At 47.8% G+C, this 21,274-nt stretch overlaps 1 protein-coding gene across 1 annotated transcript; it reads right to left on the minus strand.

The window, feature by feature from the left end:
* Positions 1 to 1,530: 1,530 nt before the first annotated feature.
* On the minus strand, positions 1,531 to 2,855 carry CCDC166 (coiled-coil domain containing 166). Its single transcript, XM_010601731.2, has 2 exons — positions 2,418 to 2,855; positions 1,531 to 2,331 (listed from the first exon to the last, which is right to left on the minus strand). Exons 1-2 carry the CDS (start codon positions 2,853 to 2,855, stop codon positions 1,531 to 1,533), a joined length of 1,239 nt encoding a protein of 412 aa, XP_010600033.2.
* Between the last annotated feature and the right edge of the window lie 18,419 nt (positions 2,856 to 21,274).

Genomic DNA, 21,274 nt, shown 5'->3' on the forward strand with positions numbered 1-21,274 from the left:
AAACTTCTGATTTGGGCTCCTCCCTCCACGGGGTCCCAGATTTTACCCTGTTCTCTGACCCCCCCAATCCCAGTGGCCGTTTTGTTTGGACACCTGCGAGGGTCACCCCACCTGACCTCCACTCCAGGTGTGATTTACTGCCTGTTTTGGAGGTCTCTAAGGACCAAAAAAAATAAAAATAAAAAACTTTTTTTTTTTTTAAGGACCATGTCCTGCCCAGCTCCGGGCTACTCAGAGTTCAACTCCACGCTTTGTATGCCTACACCTTTCAAAGAGATGCCTGCTGCCTCCTGGGCAGCTCCCCCTAGTGTCCCGCAGAGCCCAAACCCAACTCCTGAACCCCACCAGCATCTCGTGTTTTCTGACTCAACAACCAAGGCTTCCCAGCCCCTTCAGGCCCAGGCCCAGGATCCAGCCTGGGAGCTGAAATCGCAGCCCTAATGGAAGTGCTGCCAGCGGCTCCAGTTACTGGTTGGACCTCTCCCACGCTACACTGTAGTCCAGGGGCCAAAGTGACCTGACGTTTTTAATAACCTCCCCATTACTCCCTACTCCCCTGGGGCCAGCAGTCATGGTGCCAGACATGCAAGCCGCTGGACCTCAACAATATAGAGTTGATAAAAAGAAACCTCAATTGAGAGACATTTTTAACAACTGGCCTGTACACTGGTGGTCATGACAGCTACAAGCAGCACGTGATCCTGGGGAGGGGCAGCCTTGAGGGCACAATTTTAACGTGAGCTCTGGGTTAAATACTATTTCTCCCTGCTAAATTTTCCGATTTTGATGGTTGTATTGCGGTAATGTAGGGGAGTCCTTTCTCTTGGAAACACATACTCAAGTATTTAGGGAAAAGGGGCACGGAGTCTCCAAGCTAATGCCATGTGGTTCAGAAAATATTCATACGCACACACACAAATAAGGCTTTTGGAGATTCTGGGTAAATGGTTCCTGGGAGTACCCTGTACTATTCCTGTAACTTTTCTCAATTGGAAATTATACCAATATTAAAATAATAGGTTGAAACCTCCCGGTTCTCATGGCGCGGGGCACACAGCTCATCCTCCCTCCCGAAGGCCCCGCCGTCCCTTCTGACGCCCTGGAACCAGGCTGGCCTCCGAGGTCACAGCGAGGACATGCCCAGCCCCTCCCCGCCCCCCCGGGTTTCCTTCCCTGCACTTAATACGGTTATCGGGATGCCACCCGACTGAAAGCTCCTCGAGGGCTGTACATGGCTGCGCTAGCTCCTCCGCCGGGGTGGCACAGGGCTAGAGATCAGCTGTGGTCAGTTGCTGAATGGAGGGATGCTCAATCCCAGCGGACGAATACGACAAATGGGGTACGAAGCCATCTCGCATCTTGGAAATTGGAAGTCCGAGGGCGTGGCCCCCGCCGGCAGGAACTGCTAGAGCAGCGAACCAGACAGGTGCCCAGGCAGTGAGGGCCAGACCTTTATTAACAACCGCCCTCAGCAGATGGGCGTCCTCCGTTGCCCACTGGACCAGCGCCTCGTTGGTCTTCCCCACCGGCTTAGGTTCTCCCTGAAGCGGCTTCTGAGGCGGCATCGGTGTTCATGGTCTCCTTTGACAGGGCGGAGCGCGGAGTCAAAGCCCGGGACAAACTCGAGGAAAACTTGAGGCGGGACTCGTCAGAGGAGCTGGCATCGTGGGAGACCGCGCCCAACGAGGGCCGTGAAGAACTCCGGGAGCTCTTCTGCGACAGCTCCAGGGACAGAGTCCGCGAGCCCACGTGCAAGGGGACCAGGGACGGGGCCCGCGAGCCTGCGCGCGACAGGGGCAAGGACTGGACCGGGGAGCCCACCCGCGAAGGGACCATCGACTGGGCCCGAGAGCCCGCGTGGGACGTGCCTATGGAGGCTGCAAGGGACGCGGGCCGCGAGCTGGGTCGGGCGGAGGTGGGTGGTGGCTCCCACAGCGGCGGACCCCCGGGGCCCCGGCGCAGCCAGCCATGCACGCGCGCCAGGTCCCGCGTGTCCTCGTGCTCGCGCAGCAGCTGCTCGCGCTGCTCGATCAGCTGGCGCCGCGTGTTATGCAGGAGCTGGGCCCGGCGGAGTAGCCGCAGCAACTCCTGCCGCAAGCGCCCGTTGTCCGCCTTGATGGACTGCGTGTGCACGATGAGCGCGCGCGCCGCCTCCCGCTCTGCGCGCCGCGCGAGGGACTGCACGCGCTGGCGCGCCTCGCGCTCGAAGGCCGCCTTGTCCTCCAGGAAGCGCCGCTTCACGCGGTGCAGCAGCTGCGTGTGTTCCACACGCATGTGCAGGAGCTCGCGTTCCAGGGCTCGAATCCGCGCCAGCTGCTCCAGCTGCAGCTCCTGGGGCGGACAGCGCGGGTCAGTGGAGGGTTGGGGAAGAAGACCTGCCCCCGCCCGCCCTCCCTCCCTCCGGCGCGCGCACTGGCCTTGTAGGGCTGCAGATCCTGCACTCGGCGCGCCATCTGCGCCGCGCGCGCCTCCATCTCCAGCAGCTGAGAGCGCACGCCCTCCTCGCGCCCCTGGTAGAGCGTGGCCAGCTCGCTCCGCTGCCAGTGGATCTGCGCCAGATCCATACGGTTCTGCTCATCCAACCGCACGATAGCGTTGGCGCAGCGCTGCGCGCGCGCGCTCACGTAACTGGCGTAGAGCCGGTTCTCCTCCCGCAGGCGCAGGGCCTCGCGGTCCAGGAAGGCGTTCTCCTGCAGCACGTGGTCCATACGTTCCTCGCAGGCGTCCAGCTGCTCGGTGAGCAGCGCGTACTCGCGCTGCAAGTACAGCGCACGCTCCGACAGCGGCTCTGCGCCCTCTCCGGCGGTGCCCGGCCGGCGCCCGGCGCTCGGCCCGCGCTTCTTCCTTGGCGCCATGGCTTGGGGCCTGGGGTACAGGCACGCGTGAGGGCACCGCCCCTTCCCCCCTGCTGTTAGCTCAGCTCTTCCCCTTCCCCCATCCGGAACATTCTAGAGCCTGGGTGGGGCGAGTCCCAGGGTCATGAGGTTTGGGGGAGGTCGGGTCAGCGCAGCGGCTCCAACCTTTATGCGTTGGTGCCTGTGGACCTTGGCCTTCGTCCAGGCGCGCCCAGCATCAGTAATGTTAATGTCCAGCAGCCACAGTCGCTATGGAGACAGAACTTAGTCTCCCTCCTGCTCCCTGTTGCCTGGGCAACAGCCAGACTCCATCTCCTCAGTCCCTACCCGCCCCCGGTCGGTGAAAAACAGTTTGTTTCCGCGCCGCAGAGGTCGGGACTGAGACTGGGACTTCGGCATCCGGAGGGGGAAGCTGGACTCACTTCCGGTCCTGACAAGACTCCCCACAGCCGGCACCACCCCCACTCTCCCTGCGCCAAGGCCTGTGCGCTGCTCTGTCCGTCAACGGGGCCTTAACTCTGGTTGCCCCCCATCTTCGCCAAGTTTCTTTCCGCATCTACAAGTACGAAGTCTCCGTTTGTCAGCATGGAGCTTTATATCTCCGAAGAGACCCTTGTTTTCCGTTGAAGCCTCGCTTGAATCCTTGAGCCCTTCTTCTGAGACACCCGTACGAATTAGGGTTACTGGGGGATATTGAGAACATTCAGATTTCACACGATTAACCCGTGGTCCGCATTGTATACCTCTCTGGGGTGCTCTGAGCGGCAAACGGGTGGTATCTGCTGAAGTCACCTCACAGCTGTGTCCCCCCCATCCCCCGTCCACTTTCCTCCCAGCTGGGGGTGTCCTTCTGGGACTTGACTGTTGCTGTTTTTGCTCTTTGGAAACCCTGGTGGCGCAGTGGTTAGTGCTACGGCTGCTAACCAAAGGGTCGGCAGTTCGAATCCGCCAGGCGCTCCTTGGAAACTCTATGGGGCAGTTCTACTCTGTCCTATAGGGTTGCTATGAGTCGGAATCGACTAGACGGCACTGGGTTTGGTTTTTGGTTTGGTTCATTTTTGCTCTTTACATTGTGGAAACAAAGTCATAAACCTCTCGATTTTGGCTAGAAAATATGAACAGAGAAGTCACCTGCACCACATGGGCCGTAGTTAGGAACCGAATGCACGGGCCGGGGCCAGCTGGGCACACCTCACCCATCTCGTTAGATGCCTGTCCAGAGGTGCTTCCAGGCAGCTCCGAACTTAACAACCTAAATCCACATCTCTGTGTGTTTTGTCCTCAGGTAGCTGAGTTTCTGTCCAGGCTTGTCTGCGGGATATGGGCAATTCAAGGATCGGTGACTTTTGACTTTGGGAGGGGACCTGACTTAGGAAACCACGTTTGTCGGAAGGGTGGTGTTGGAAACAGTGTCACAGCAGATGGTGTCACTGCCCTGGTGATTCAGTCACATCGTGGGATTTTCTCTAATTAACTCCACCTGCCCCAATCTGGGCCCCAAAGACCGGACCGCAAGTAAAGGCATTTCCTCTGTACAAAAATGTACTTTGTAAGTAAAGATAAAACGTCAAACTTCAAAAACAGTGCAGACTCTCCGTTTATTTTTACATTAAAATTTAAAGGAAGCACCGATTCATAAACTCCTAAAACAGCATATGAATGTTAGCCTTAAAATACCGATCTTTAATATGAAAGTGGTCCCCCTACTGAAAAAGAAAGTGGCCCCTAACTTCGTTCAGAATATAGGAAAAGAGGGCCCCGCAGTTGGGGCTCCTCGGAGCCCATTTGGGTGTTTTCTGCCAGCCCCTCCCCTGGCCTCGCGCTGGCGTTCACGTCCTGGACCCCCTGTGCACGCCGCCTCCGTTTTCCCGGGGGACCCTCGCCAGGCTCCACAGCCCACAGAGGCAGCGGTCTCCTCCGCTCCCCACCTCGCCGCCCTCAGGCCTCGCCTGGGGTCACTGTCCCCACTTTACAGACTGGGACACTGAGGCTACGAGAGGTGGGCGCCTGCCCACGGGCCAGGCGGTCCCGCCAGCCGCTCGGGCCCGGTTCCCCCCAACACCTCGGCTCCGGGCCGCCCCTGCCCTCCCTCCCCGCCTACAGCTGCGGCGGGAGTTTCCGGGCCGCCCTAGGCCCTTCCCTTCCTGTCGCGCGGTGCGGGACTCGGGCGGCCAGAGGTTTCTAATGGTCTCGGTGTTTCCCGGTGGTTTCTCTTCGCCTTACGGCTCATGAAGGCCTCTCCCAGAGAGCTTTGGCCAGCATTTCCTTCTCTTTCTCCAGCTTCCTCGAGCCTTTCTGCTTCTCCAGTCGTCTGCAATCCCGAGGGAACGGTCAGGGGAGCCGCGCAGGTGGCCCCGCACAGGCCGCGTCCGGAGCCCCCGGGGCGCATCCACGCCCCTCGGCTTCACCCCGCCCCCGCCCACCTCTGGCCCCGCCCACCCCGGGGCCCACCCAGCAGTCCACCTCTGGCCCCGCCCACCCCTGGTCTCCGCCCGCCCGGGCCCACCCCTCCCACCTCTGGCCCTGCTCACCCCGGGGACCGTCAACCTGTGGCCCCGCCCACCAGAGCCTGCACCGAAGTCTGGGCCACGACCCTCCTTTCCTCCCACCCCTGCCCCGCCCACCTGCCGCCCCGCAGGACCATCCACACTCGCTCGGCCTCTGCCTCGCCCAGAGCTTCCTCCAACCCCGCACCCAGTCCTGGACAGCTTTGCCCGGCTCCCCCAGCTCAGCTCCTCCCCTTTCCCCATTCTGAATATTCTAGGGACAAAGGTGTGGCGAGTCTCAGGGTCCTGAGGTTTGGGGGAGGGCAGGACAAGGCAGCGGCACCAACCTTTACTCGTTGGTTCTTGGACCTTGGCCTCTCAGGAGGGATTAGGGGCAGGAGGGGACCGCCCAGCCTGGGTCACGTAGTGATTCCGGGAGTAGCCCCCTCTTCTGGGACAGGAGGGTGCCTGGCTTGGATGCCGGCTGAGCGGCCTCCTGGGACACCCCCCAACCAGGGGCCTGTGTGTGGGGGGGGGGAACTCTGGTGTCCGAGTCTGTCCCGTCGCCGGCCCCCAGAACACAGAACTCACCTCCGAGCTGCGCAGATGCGTGCAGCATCCCTCCCCACCCTTGGGGGATTTTCCTTCTTGTTCCGTGAGTGAGGTGGTGGTCTCTGTCCCCCGAGGGGCACTGGGCGCGACCATGCTTCCCTGAGACACACCCCAAGAGAGACTGAGGGTTACTCACCTCTTGGCCTGGGCACTGAGCTAGAAAGAGACTGGGAAGACGGGGAACAGCGTGCTGTCTGCGCAGCCTCTGCCAAGGGCACCCCAGCCTCTCACCAATGCCTCTGCTCAGCGCCCTCTCTGCTGGGGAGTGCCCGGGCCGTATAAACTGCAGGCAGCGTGTGGTGTTTGTGCTCTTTCCCCTCCACTCCCTGAAGGCTCCCAGCGGGATCCTCCACAGCCTTGTCTTGGGTGCCCTTCCCTGTACAACTTCTAAGATTTGTGGGGGTGGGGGGGTGGGGGGGAGGCTCCTCTAGGAGTGGCCAGTGGTTTGGGTTGTGTGCCTGGCCCTGCTCCCATTTCACAGATGGGAAACCAAGGCACAGAGGGACTCGTCCATGGCCCTCTCCAGGCACTGGGGCTGTAACTTGGAACTTGCTGAGCTCTTGCCACTGTCCTACACCACCGTCCTGCCTTTGACTGGACCCTGGACTGAGGTCAGGGCCAGCTGCCTCCATTGAGCCCCACCCCATGGAAGCCTGGGGCCAGCACATGGCTGGTGCCCACAACCCTCCATCTGCTGAGGCCGCCCACCACAAAGTCAGGGGTGGCTTCAGGTGAAGCAAGAGACCCCACCCCAGGAGCTCCGCCCAGTGGTCAGATGAAGGGACCCTGGCAGAAGTTGCGCCCCAGCCCCACCGCAAGTACCTCGCCCCTTGATCAGAAGCATTACGATGATGGTGACCACCATGGCAAAGGGGACGATGGGCAGGAAGGTGAGGGAGGCCCAGCAGAGCCTGTCCACCCAGGGCATCTGCTGGCTCAGGCCCAGCCCTGCAGCCCCAGGCCAGATTGTTGCTGGGCTGGGGGCTGGACCCTGAGCTGTCCCTCTTCCTTGCAGGTCTGTCTGCCCCATCCCCACCTGGAACTGGCTCTGCGAGGGTATTCATGCAGGGACTATTTTTGCAGGGACCCCATTCCACGTGCCCTCCCAACCAAGTACCTTGGACCCCGTGCCAGAGCCACACCAGGCTGACGGTCAGCCCCAGGTAGAACACCCAGACCCAGGCAACAATGCGTGTCAGCTCCCATAGCCATGGCTGTGCCTGGAGGAAGCGCTCTGGACAGACACATGTGTGTGCATACATGTGCACGCGTGCGCGCACACACACACACACACACGGTGAGGTGAGGGCCACGAGCACCCTACCCCCTTCCCAGCAGGAGCCCTGGGCAGATGCTAGAGCACAGGAGAGGCAGGCCAGTTCTGTGATGGTTTCTGGGGCCCCAAGGAAGGGAGACTCAGGTCTGCTTGGCTGTAGAGGTCAGTGGGGTCACGGCTTAAGGGACACTGCTGAGCTTCCTGTGTCCTCCCTGAACCCGGAGCACCAGGGCCTGTGGGCTGGGGCTCCCTCATCTCCCCTGACAGGCTGGGGCCTGAGGTGCAGTCACATCAGCCTGCATGCAGTCCCTAGCCCCCCAGAGGTGCTCACTTACTTTTGTTTGTGAGGAAGAGGATGGCAAACAGGAGAATGCCCAGGGCCCAGATCCCTGCATAGGCTCCAGTGACAATGCTTATGCCCATCTTTTCCGGCTGGCCCAGGGTCACCTCTGGGACAAGGACCATGAGAGGGTGCCCAGCTTGGGTGTGCTTCACAGGGACCTCAGATCTGAGCCTGTGGCACCTGGGTGCCTGACCTTAGAGACAACACCACACCCACACCCCACATGTGTCCTCCTGGGGGGGCCATGGCAGGTGACTGGAGTAGCCAAGGTGACCAGGGTCTGGGGTACCTGGCTCCATCGTCCACGATGGGAGCAGGAAAGAGGATAACCTTGGAGATCCAGGAGGGGGAGGAGCCCACCAGGTCATCCCACGAGGGTGAGGGAGGCTGTGCACGAGGAGGGCTGGGCAGTGGGCTACAACTGTGACACAGATGGGGACAAGGCTGTGACACCTACTCGTACTGCGACGGGGTGTGTGAACTGTGACTCAGGGTGGGGGTTGAGGGCAGGCCTATGACACACGGGAGGGGTGAGGCCTACACACAGGGACTATGACAGTTTGGGAGGTGCGGACCTTGTGAGTTTGGTCTCCTGGCAAGGGTGGAGCAGGAGATTGTGGCCTTCCCACCCTGGAGCACAGACGTCAGTGCCCGGGCTAGAGCATGCCCCCAACCCAGGTCCACTCGGCTGGACTGTGACAGCCGGGCCAGGCTATGATTCTCAGGCCCCAACCCAGGTCCACTCGGCTGGACTGTGACAGCCGGGCCAGGCTATGATTCTCAGGCCCCAACCCAGGTCCACTCGGCTGGACTGTGACAGCCGGGCCAGGCTATGATTCTCAGGCCCCAACCCAGGTCCACTCGGCTGGACTGTGACAGCCGGGCCAGGCTATGATTCTCAGGGGTTTGGCCAAACGATAGTTGCGGTTTCACAGTGTATGTGATGTAATTACTTTCCATAATTCAGTCTAATGTAATCAACCAATTAGTTGATCTATGGATTTAGCTATTCTGAATATATCATATAAATGGAACCATACAATATGTGGCCTTTGGTGTCTGGCTTATTTAACTTAGCATAATGAGGTTCATCCGTGTTATTAATTGCTGAATACTATTCCATGATAAATGGAGAAGAGATTGAAGTTGTCAAGGATTTCATTTTACTTGGATCTACAATCAACACCCATGGAAGCAGCTGTCAAGAAATTGCAGCATATTTGCCCAAAGCAATGCACCTTTTCACTTCTTAATTTTTTTAATAATTTTTTTATTATTGTATTTTAGATGAAGGTTTACCAAGCAAACTAGACTCTCATTAAATAATTAGTACACATGTTGTTTGTGACATTGGTTACCAACACCGCAACATGTCAACACCCTCCCTTCTCGACCTTGGGTTCCCTGTTACCAGCTTTCCTGTCCCCTCCTGCCTTCTAGTCCTTGTCCCTGGGGCATCTTTTGATTTCTTGGGTATTGACTGTGGATCGAAGTAAAATTAAATCCTTGACAACTTCAATCTTTTTTCCATTTACAGTGATGTTGCTTATTGGTCCAGTTGTGAGGATTTTTGTTTTCTTTATGTTGAGGTACAATCCATACTGAAGGCTGTGATCTTTGATCCTCATCAGTAAGTGTTTCAAGTCCTCTTCGCTTTCAGTAAGCAAGGTTGTGTCATCTGCATAACGCAGGTCGTTAATGAGTTTTCCTCCAAGCCTGATGCCCCATTCTTCTTCATATAGTACAGCTTCTTGGATTGTTTGCTTAACATACAGATCGAATAAGTATGGTGAAAGGATACAACCCTGACATACACCTTTCCTGACTTTAAACCACATGGTACCCCCTTGTTCTGTTCGAACTGCCTCTTGGTCTATGTACAGGGTCCTCATGAGCACAATTAAGTGTTCTGGAATTCCCATTCTTTGCAACATTATCCATAATTTGTTAGGATCCACACGGTCAAATGCCTTTGCACAGTCAATAAAACACAGGTAAACATATTTCTGGTATTCTCTGCTTTCAGCCAGGATCCATCTGACATCAGCAGTGATATCCCTGGTTGCATGTCCTCTTCTAAATCCAGCTTGAATCTCTTGCAGTTCCCTATTGATGTACTGCTGCGGCTGCTTTTGTACAATCTTCAGCAAAATTTTACCTTCATGTGATATTAATGATATTGTTCAATAATTTCCACATTCTGTAGGATCACCTTTCTTGGGAATAGACATAAATATGGATTTCTTCCCGTTGGTTGGCCAGGTAGTTGTCTTTTTAATTTCTTGGCATAGACGAGTGACCACATCCAGCATTGCATCCAATTGTTGAAATATCTCAGTTGGTATTCTGTCAATTCCTAGATCCTTGTTTTTTGCCAATGCCTTCAGTGCAGCTTGGACTTCTTCCTTCAGTACCATTGGTTCCTGATCACATGCTACCTTCTGAAATGGTTGAACATTGACCAATTCTTCTTGGTATAGTGACTCTGTGTATTCCTTCCGTCTTTCGTTTTTGATGCTTCCTGCATCGTTTAATATTTTCCCCATAGAATCCTTCAGTATTACAACTCGAGGCTTAAGTTTTTTCTTCAGTTTTTTCAGCTTGAGAAATGCTGAGCGCGTTCTTCCCTTTTGGTTTTCCGTCTCCAGCGCTTTGCGTGCGTCATTATGAAACTTCTTTGTCTTTTTGAGAAGCCTTGGAAATCTTCGGTTCTTTTACTTCATCATTTTTTCCTTTTGCTTTAACTACTCAATGTTAAAGAGCAATTTTCAGAGTCTCTTCTGACATCCATTTTGGTCTTTTCTTTCTTTCCTGTCTTTCTAATGATCTCTTCCTTTCTTCATATATGATGTCCTCTGATATCATTACACAACTCATCTGGTCTTTGGTCATTAGTGTTCAAAGTGTCACATTTATTCTTGAGATGGCCTCTAACTCAGGTGGGATATGCTCAAGGTTGTACTTTGGCTCTTGTGGACTTGTTCTAATTTTCTTCAGTTTTAACTTGAACTTGCATATGAACAATTGATAATCTGTTCCACGGTCAGCCCCTGGCCTTCTTATGACTGTTGATATTGAGCTTTTCCATCTTCTCTTTCCACAGATGCAGTCAATTTGATTCCTGTGTATTCCATCTGATGAGGTCCCCGTATACAGTCACTGTTTATGTTGGTATAAGAAGATATTTGCAATGAAGAAGCCGTTGGTCTTGCAAAATTCTATCATGTGATCTCTGCGTCGTTTCTATTCCCAAGGCCATATTTTCCAACTACTGAGCTTTCTTCTTTGTTTTCAGCTTTTGAATTCCAATCACCAGTAATTATCAGTGCATCCTGATTGCATGTTTGATCAATTTCGGACTGCAGAAGTTGGTAAAAATCTTCAGTTTCTTCATCTTTGGCCTTAGTGGTTGGTGTGTAAATTTAAATAATAGTCTTATTAATTGGTCTTCTTTGTAGGTGTGTGGGTATTATCCTATCACTGACAGTGTTGTATTTTAGAATAGATCTTTTTTTTTTAATTTTTATTGTGCTTTAAGTGAAAGTTTACAAACCAAGTCAGTCTCTCATACAAAAACTTATATACACCTTGCTTATATACTCCTAGTTGCTCTCCCTCTAATGAGACAGTGCACTCCTTCCCTCCACTCTCTATTTTCGTGTCCATTCGGCCAGCTTCTGACCCCCTCTGCCCTTTCATCTCCTCTCCAGACAGGAGCTGCCCACATAGTCTCATGCGTCTACTTGATCCAAGAAGCTCACTCTTCACCAGTATCATTTTCTATTCCATAGTCCAGTCCCATCTCTGTCTGAAGAGTTGGCTTTGGGAATGGTTCCTGTCTTGGGCTAACAGAAGGTCTGAGGACCATGACCTTTGGGGTCCTTGTAGTCTCAGTCAGACCATTAATTCTGGTCTTTTTGTGAGTATTTGAGGTCTTCATCCTACTGCTTTCCTGCTCCCTCAGGGGTTCTCCGTTGTGTTCCCTGTCAGGGCAGTCATCGGTTGTAGCTGGGCGCCATCTAATTCTTCTGGTCTCAGGCTGATATAATCTCTTTCTGTCTCTTGGACTCATAATTACTTTGTGTCTTTGCTGTTCTTCATTCTCCTTTGCTTCAGGTGGGTTGAGACCAATTGATGCATCTTAGATGGCTGCTTGCTAGCCTTTAAGACCCCAGATGCCATTTTCCAAAGTGGGATGCAGAATATTTTCTTAATAGATTTTATTATGCCAATTGACTTAGATGTCCCCTGAAGCCGTGGTCCCCAGACCCTTGCCCCTGCTATGCTGGCCTTCGAAGTGTTTAGTTTATTCAGGAAACTTCTTTGCTTTTGGTGTAGTCCAGTTGTGCTGACCTCTCCCATGTTGTGTGTTGTCTTTCCCTCCACCTAAAATATTTCTTATCTACTATCTAATTAGTGAAAACCCCTCTCCCTCCCTCCCTCCACATTCTCGTAATCATCAAAGGATATTTTCTTCTCTGTTTAAACGATTTTTTGAGTTCTTATAATAGTGGTCTCATAATATTTGTCCTTTTGCAACTGACTAAATTCACTCAGCATAATGCTTTCCAGATTCCTCCATGTTATGAAATGTTTCACAGATTCCTCACTGTTCTTTTTCGATGCGTAGTATTCCATTGTGTGAATATACCATAATTTATTTATCCATTCACCCGTTGATGGGCACCTTAATTGCTTCCATATTTTTGCTATTGTAAACAGTGCTGCAATGAACATGGGTGTGCATATATCTGTTTGTGTAAAGGCTATTATTTCTCTAGGATATATTCCAAGGAGTGGGATTTCTGAATCATATGGTAGTTCTATTTCTAGCTTTTTAAGGAAGTGCCAAATCGGTTTCCAAAGTGGTTGTACCATTTTACATTCCCACCAGCAGTGTATAAGTGTTCTAGTCTCTCCACAACCTCTCCAACATTTATTATTTTCCTTTTTTTGGATTAGTGGCAGCCTTGTTGGAGTGAGACAGAATAGATCTTGAAATGTTCTTTTTGAAGAGACTGCAATGCCATTCTTCTTCAAGTTGTCATTCCCAGCATAGTAGGCTGTATGATTGTCCTATTGAAAACGGCCAATACCAGTCCAATTCAGCTCACTAGTGGCTAGAATATGGATCTTTATGTGTTCCATTTCACTTTTGATGATTTCCAATTTTCCCAGATTCATACTTCGTACAGTCCATGTTCCTATCATTAATGGATGTTTGCAGCTGTTTCTTCTCATTTTAAGTCATGCCACATCAGCACATGAAGGTACCGAAAGCTTGACCCCATCCACATCATTGAGGTTGACTCCAATTTGAGGAGGCAGCTCTTGCCCGGTCACCTTTTGAGTGTCTTCCAACCTGGAGGGCTCATCTTCTGGTACCATACGAGACAGTGTTCCGCTGCTATTCATAAGGTTTTCACTGGCTAATTCTCTTCAGAATAAGACCGCTGGATCCTTCTCCCTAGTCTGTTTTAGTGTGGAAGGTCAGCTGAAACCTGGTTTGCCATGGGTGACCCCGCTGGTATTTGAATACCAGTGGCATAGCTTCCAGCATCACAGCAATACGCAAGCCCCCCCAGTATGACAGACATGTGGGGGTGGTAGAGGGTCAGTGATAAAAAGGAAGACCCTCGAAGAGATGGATTGACACAGCGGCTGCAACAATAGGCTGAAGCATAACAATGATTGTGAGGATGGTGCAACCCGGGGTAGTGTTTCCTTCTGTTGTGCATGGGGTCGCTATGAGTTGGAACTGAGTGGCTGGCACCTAACAACATCAGTAATTCCGTTATATGTACAGACCACACTTGGTGTATCCATTCGTCTGTTGATGGACATTTGTGTTCTTTCCACCTTTTGGCGATGTGAATAGTGCTGTTATGAATATTTGTGTACAAGTTTGAGTCCCTGCTTTTGAGTCTTTTGGTTATATACCTAGGAGTGGAATTGCTGAGTCATATGGTAATTCTATGAGGAATTCTTTGAGGAACTGCCAAGTGGCTGCACCATTTTATATTCCCACTAGTGATGTACGAGGGTTTCAATTTCTCCATAATCTCACCAACACTTGTTCTTTTTTGTTTTTATTGTAGCCATCTTAGTGGGGGTGAAGTGATATCATGTGTTTGATGTGCATTTCCCTAATGTCTAACAGGAAAACCCTGGTGGTGTAGTGGTTAAAAGCTACAGCTGCTAACCAAAACATCAGCAGTTCGAATCTACCAGGCGCTCCTTGCAAACTCTATGGGGCAGTTCTACTCTGTCCTATAGGGTTGCTATGAGTCAGAATCAACTCAACAGCAATGGGAATGTCTAACAACTTTGAACATCTTTTCATGTGCTTGTTGGCCGCTTGTCTATCTTCTTTGGGGAAATGCCTATTCAAGCTCTTTGTCATTTTTAACTGGGCATACCTTGGGCCTTTTAATTTGAGCTGGGTGCAGATAGTATGATTTTTTTGCTATTGAGTGTCTGAATCCTGTCGTTTTCCTTTAAAAGCTGCTGAAGTTTGTTTTGATAGACAGTTTTCTGTTTTTAAATTATTTTCAAGAGGCAGGGCCAAGATGGTGGCATAGTCAGATGCTTCCTGTGGTCTCTCTTACAATAAAAGACCCCCCCAAAAAACAAGTGAATCGATTATATATGACAATCTAGGAGCCCTGAACACCAAAGGCAAAGTTGAGGAATCAGACTGAGTGGCAGAAGCAGGGAGAGACAATTCAGAAACAATGAGGAGTTGCCAAACCTGACCCAGTGGGAACCAACACCCTGCAGGCCAGATCTGCTTGTGCGAGCACAGGAAAACAAACAGAGGCATTCAGGGTGAGTTTTCCACATCAGGAGAGACCGAGCGGTGGAGAGTCCACTCACGCCTCCAGAATCAGAGAAAACCAGTGCTCTTGGCAAAGTACATGTGTCCAATTTACCTCGAGGACCAAAAAAACACCCCATTGGGAAAAAACTCTCTCCCGTTTACCTGACCCTTCCCCACTCTGCACCAGGTCCCAAGCCGGCTTCAGTGATAGCCACTTTCCCTGTGCTGGAAGTAGGACCTGTCACACACCCTGAGAAATTCTCCCAGCCTTGGAGAATGAGAAAATTAAGAAACAGGGAAAAAATAATCTGCCAGCTCCCTTAAGCTGGGAACTCAGGGCAGAAACAGCTCCTTTTCCTAGGCCTAGGCATAAGAGGTCCATGGACTCTGAATGCCTTTCACCCCTGCATAGACCTGTGTGGGCCCATTTCAACAGTGTAGGCCCTCATTAGCACAGTACAATAGGGTATATACCTGAAGTCTAACTTCAACTATTTCAGATACATGTTGGAGAGGTAGGTTTGTGATGTTTGATACTGCTCTGCCTATTCAGCAGGGTCCTCACTACACACATCAGGGGTCTGAGGACTGGTGGCTCCACCCAAGCCACCTAGCCACCTGTGACGGGGGTCCAACCATAAGTCGTGCCCCCAGTCCTTAAAGCCAACAGCTTTGGGTGTCCATAGTCCAGCTGCAAAACCCACCCACCTACTCACTCTAGGGAACAGGAACATGCTTTCCTCACAGACACTCAGGGGCAGTTGTCAGCTCCCTGCCTTGCTCAACACATGACTCCCTACTGCAGCCAGATACCTGTGCCTATATCACCCCTGCTCATCTAAGACTGTAGGTGAAAGCCTACACCACACACTTGGTGACTGACTACCTGGATGCCTGAGCTGAATCCGTACAAGAAAATCAAACAGACTCCTGGGCTCATATACCTAGTAACAGCTCTAAATGCCTGGTGACAGGATGGTAGAGCTTCAAAAACACCAATAATCAAACTAGCTCATTCGAGCAGCCTATTCGGGCGTATCAAAACAAAACAAAACAAGAAGCTAGGTCACAGTAAGCAAATATAAAATAAATAAATAAATACAATAACTTATTGATGGCTTGGAGACAGCAGTCAATAGAGAATCATATAAAAAGGCAGACCATGAGGGCTTCAGCAAGCTCCCAAAACAAAGAATCAAGAAATCTTCTGGAAGAAGAGAATCTTCTGGAATTACCAGAGGTAGAAAACAAAAGATTAATAGACAGAACTCTTCAAGAGATCAGGAAGGAGATCAGGCAAAACGCAGAACAAGCCAAGGGGCACACAGACAAAGCACTAGAGGAACATAAGAAGATGAGAGAAGAGCATAAGGACAAATTTAACAGGCTGCAAAAATCCACAGAGAGACAGTAAACAGAAACCCAGAGGATTAACTATAAAATGTCAGAATTAGACATCTCGATAGAAACTCATAGGAGGAAAACTGATGCAATGGAAGTCAAGATTAGTGAGACTAAAGATAAAACACTTGGCACCTACTTATTTGAGGAAAAATCAGATAAAAGAATTTTTAAAAAATGAAGAAACCCTGATAATTATGTGGGACTCTATCAAGAGGAATAAACAACGAGTGGTTGGAGTACCAGAATGGGGGGAAATAATAGAAAATACAGAGAGAATTGTTGAAGATTTGTTGGCAGAAAACTTCCCAGATACTATGAAAGATGAGAAGAAGATATGTATCCAAGATGCTCATCAAACCCCACACAAGGTAGATCCCAAAAGAAAGTCACCAAGACATATTATAATCAAACTTGCCAAAACCAAACATAAAGAGAGAATTTTAAGAGTGGCTAAGAATAAAGGAAAAGTCACCTACAAAGGATAGTCAATAAAACTAAGCTTGGACTACTCAGCAGAAACCATGCAGGCAAGAAGGCAATGGGATGACATATAGAAAGTCTTCGAGGAAAAAAAAATTGCCAGGCAAGAATTACATATCCAACAAAACTGTCTCTCAAATATGAAGGTGAAATTAAGACATTTCCAGATAAATAGAAGTTTAGGGAATTTGCAAAAACCAAACCAAAATTACAAGAAATACAAACAGTAGTCCTCCAGTTAGAAAATCAATAACATCAGATAACAACCCAAGACTAGAACGCAGGACAGAGCAACCAGATATCAACCCAAATAGAGAAATCACAAAAATAAATCAAAGCTAAAACACCCAAAACAGGGAAACAGAGATGTTATTATGTAAAAGACGACAACATTAAAACAAGAAACGGGGACTAAAAAATGTACTCATAGATCTTTCAAATGGAGAAGTCAAGACGATATAAAGAAATAAAAGATTGGCTTAAAGTTAGAAAAATAGGGGTAAATATTCAGGTAGCCACGAAGGAAACTAACAAATGCATACATCAATATAAAAAAACAAGAAAAACATAAAGACTCAGCAAAAACAGTGAAAAAGAGGAAAAGACAATATATAAAGAAGAATGACTCAGCACAGAAAATTGAGTGGAAAAAAGAAACTGTCAACAACACACACAAAACATCAAAATGACAGCACTAAACTCATAAAATATCAATAATTACGCTGAATGTAAAGGGACTAAATGCACCACTAAAGAGACAGACAGTGGCAGAACGGATAAAAATACACGATCCATCTATATGCTGCCTACAAGAGACACACCTTAGACTTAAAGACATAAACAAACTAAAACTCATCTGATGGAAAAAAATATATCAAACAAGAAACAATCAAAAAAGAGCAGGAGTGGCAATATTAAATTCTGACAAAATGGACTTTAAAGTAAAATCCACCACAAAGGGTAAGGAAGAACACCGTATAATGATTAAAAGGTCAATATTACCAGGAGGATATAACCATAACAAATATTTACACACCCAACAACTGGACTCAAAAATACATAAACTCTAACAGCATTGAACAGAGAGATAGACAGCTCCACAATAACAGTAGGAGACTTCAACACGCCACTTTCAGTGAAGGACAGAACTTTCAGAAAGAAGCTCAATAAAGACACCGAAGATCTAAATGCCACAATCAAACAATTTGATCAACCACTCCTTGGAACATATCATTAATCATTAGACATTACACATATACAGAACACTCCGCCCAACAGCAGCCAAGTCTACTTTCTTTTCCAAGGCACGTGAAACATTCTCCAGGATAGACCACAGATTAGGCCATAAAGCAAGCCTTAACAGAATCCAAAACATCAAAATAATTACAAAGCATCTTTTCTGACCATAAAGCCATAAAAGTAGAAACCAAAAACAGAAAAAGCAAGGGAAAAAAAATCAAACATATGGAAACTGAACAACAACTTGTTCAAAAACTACTGGGTTATAGAAGAAATTGAGGATGGAATAAAGAAATTCACAGAATTAAATGAAAATGAAAACACATTCTACCAGAACCTTTGGGACACAGCAAAATCAGTGGTCAGAGGTCAGTTTATAGCAATAAATGCACACATCCAAAAAAGAAGAAAGGTCCAAAATCAAAGAATTATCCTGACAACTTGAACGAATAAAAGAAAACAGCAAAAGGAGTCCTTGGGAACCAGGAGAAAGCAAATAATAAAAATTAGAACGGAATTAAATGGAAGAACAGAAAAACAATTGAAAGAGTTAACAAGACCAAAACCTGGTTCTTTGAAAGGATCAACAAAATTGATAAAGTATTGGCCAAACAAAAAAAGAAAAACAGGAGAGGAAGCAAATAACCCAAACAAGAAATGAGATGGGCGATATCACAACAGATCCAACTAAAATTAAAAGAATCATAACAGAATACTGTGAAAAATCGTACTCTAGCAAATCTGAACACCTAGAAGAAATGGACAGAGGTAGAACAACTAAATAAACCCATAACAAAAGAAGAGATTGAAATGGTAACTAAAAAACTCCCAACAAAAAAAAAAGCCCTGGCCCTGAGGCTTTCACTGGAGAATTCTGCCAAGCTTTCAGAGAAGAGTTAACACCACTACTTCTAAGGGTATTTCAGAGCATAGAAAAAGATGGGATACTCCCAAACTCATTCTGTGAAGCCAGCATAACCCTGATAAAAAAAAAAAAACAGATAAAGACACCACAAAACAAGAAAATTACAGACCAATATCCCTCATAAACTCAGATGCAAAAATCCTCAACAAAATTCTAGCCAATAGAATTCAACAACATATCAAAAAAATAATTCATCTTGACCAAGTGGGATTCATACCAGGTATTTTACGCAGGGATGGTTCAATACTAGAAAAAAAATCAATGTAATCAATCACATGAATAAAACAAAAGACAAGAACTACATGATCTTATCAATGGATGCAGAAAGTTCAACGCTCATTCATGATAAAAACTCTCAACAAAATAGGAATAGAAGGAAAATTCCTCAACACAATAAAGGGCATTTAGACAAAGCCAACAGCCAACATCATCTTAAATGGAGAGCTTGAAAGCATTTCCCTCTAGAACGGGAACCAGACAAGGATGCCCTTTATCACCACTCTTACTCAACATCATGCTGGAGGTCCTATCAGAGCAATTAGGCTAGAAAAAGAAATAAAGCGCATCCAAATTGGTAAGGAAGAAGTAAAAATATCTTTATTTGAAGATGACATGATTTTATTCACCGAAAACCCTAAAGAATCCACAAGAAAACTACTGCAAAAAATAGAAGAGTTCAGCAAAGTATCAGGTTACAAGATTAATACAGAAAAATCAGTTGGATTCCTCCACACCAACAAAGAGGACATTGAAGAGGAAATCACCAAATCAATGCCATTTACAATAGCCCCCAAGAAGATAAAATACTTAGGAATAAATCTAACCAGAGACATAAAATACCTGTACAAAGAAAACTACAAGACACTATTGCAAGAAACCAAAAGAGACCTACATAAGTGGAAAAACATACCTTGCTCATGAATAGGAAGACTCAACATTGTGAAAATGTCTATTCTACCCAAAGCGATCTACATATAGAATAAAATCCCAATCCAAACTCCAATGGCATTTTTTAATGAGATGGAGAAACAAATCACCAACTTCATATGGAAAGGGAAGAGGCCCCACAGAAGTAAAACATTACTGAAAAAGAGGAAGAAAGTTGGAGGTCTCGAACTACCTGATTTTAGAACCTATTATACTGCCACGAGAGTCAAAACAGCCTGGTACTGGTACAACAACAGAGACCTAGACCAATGGAATAGAATTGAGAGTCCAGACATAAATTCATCCACTTATGAGCAGCTGATATTTGACAAAGGCCCAAAGTCTGTTAAATGGGGAAAAGACAGTCTCTTTAACAAATGGTGCTGGCATAACCGGATATCCATTTGCAAAAAAATGAAACCATACCTAAGCCTCACACCATGCACAAAAACTAACTCAAAATGAATCAAAAACCTAAATATAAAATCAAAATAAAGATCATGGAAGAAAAAATAGGGACAGCAATAGGAGCCCTAATACATGGCATAAAGAGTATATAACACATTACTAACAGTGCAGAAGAGAAACTAGATAACTGGGAGCTCCTAAAAACCAAACACCTATGCTCATCCAGAGACTTAACCAAAAGAGTAAAAAGACTGCCTACAGATTGGGAAAAGTTTTTAGCTACGACATTTCCAATCAGCATCTGATCTCTAAAATCCACATGACACTGCAAAAACTCAACTACGTACCAAGGATGTAAAAGACCTATACAAAGAAAACTACAAAGCTCTACTACAAGAAATTCAAAAGGACATACTTAAGTGGAAAAACATACCCTGCTCATGGATAGGAAGACTTAACATAGTAAAAATGTCTATTCTACCAAAAGCCATCTATACATTTAACGCACTTCCGATCCAAATTCCAATGTCATATTTTAAGGGGATAGAGAAACAAATCACCAATTTCATATGAAAGGGAAAGAACCCCCAGATAAGCAAAGCACTACTGAAAAATAAGAAGAAAGTGGGAGGTCTCACCTTACCTGACTTCAGAACCTATTATACAGCCACAGTAGTCAAAACAGCCTGGTATTGGTACAACAACAGACACATAGACCAACGGAACAGAATTGAGAACCCAGACATAGATCCATCCACGTATGAGCAGCTGATATTTGACAAAGGACCAGTGTCAATTAACTGGGGAAAAGATAGCCTTTTTAACAAATGGTGCTGGCATAACTGGATATCCCTTTGCAAAAAAATGAAACAGGACCCATACCTCACACCATGCACAAAAACTAACTCCAAGTGGATCAAAGACCTAAACATAAAGACTAAAATGATAAAGATCATGGAAGACAAAGTTGGGACAACCCTAGGAGCCCTAATACAAGGTATAAACAGAATACAAAAAAAAAAAAAAACTCAACTACGAAAAGACAAATAACCCAATTAGAATATGGGCAAAGGATATGAATAGTCACTTCACTAAAGAAGACATTCATGTAGCTAACAGATACATGAGGAAATGCTCACGATCGTTAGCCATTAGAGAAATGCAAATCAAAACTACAATGAGATGTCAACAAGGCTAGCATTAGTTCAAAAAACACAAAATAATGAATGTTGGAGAGGTGGGAATGTAAAATGGTACAATCACTTTGGAAATCAATTTGGTGCTTCCTTAAAAACCTAGAAATAGAACTACCATACGATTCAGCAATCCCACTCCTCGGAATATATCCTAGAGAAATAAGAGTCTTTACACAAACGGATATATGCACACCCATGTTCATTGCAGCACTGTTTACAATAGCAAAAAGATGGAAGCAACCAATGTGCCCATCAACGGATGAATGGATGAATAAATTATGGTATATTCACACAATGGAATAC

The sequence above is a fragment of the Loxodonta africana genome, chromosome 14 (assembly GCF_030014295.1).
Source record: "Loxodonta africana isolate mLoxAfr1 chromosome 14, mLoxAfr1.hap2, whole genome shotgun sequence".
NCBI classification, from domain to species: Eukaryota; Metazoa; Chordata; class Mammalia; order Proboscidea; family Elephantidae; genus Loxodonta; species Loxodonta africana.

Excerpts from the sequence above, each read along its gene's own strand:
- CCDC166 (XM_010601731.2), bottom strand. The coding sequence starts at position 2,855 with ATGGCGCCAAGGAAGAAGCGCGGGCCGAGCGCCGGGCGCCGGCCGGGC. Across the intron at positions 2,332-2,417 it reads AGGATCTGCAGCCCTACAAG|GAGCTGCAGCTGGAGCAGCT; the intron begins GCCAGTGCGCGC and ends TGTCCGCCCCAG.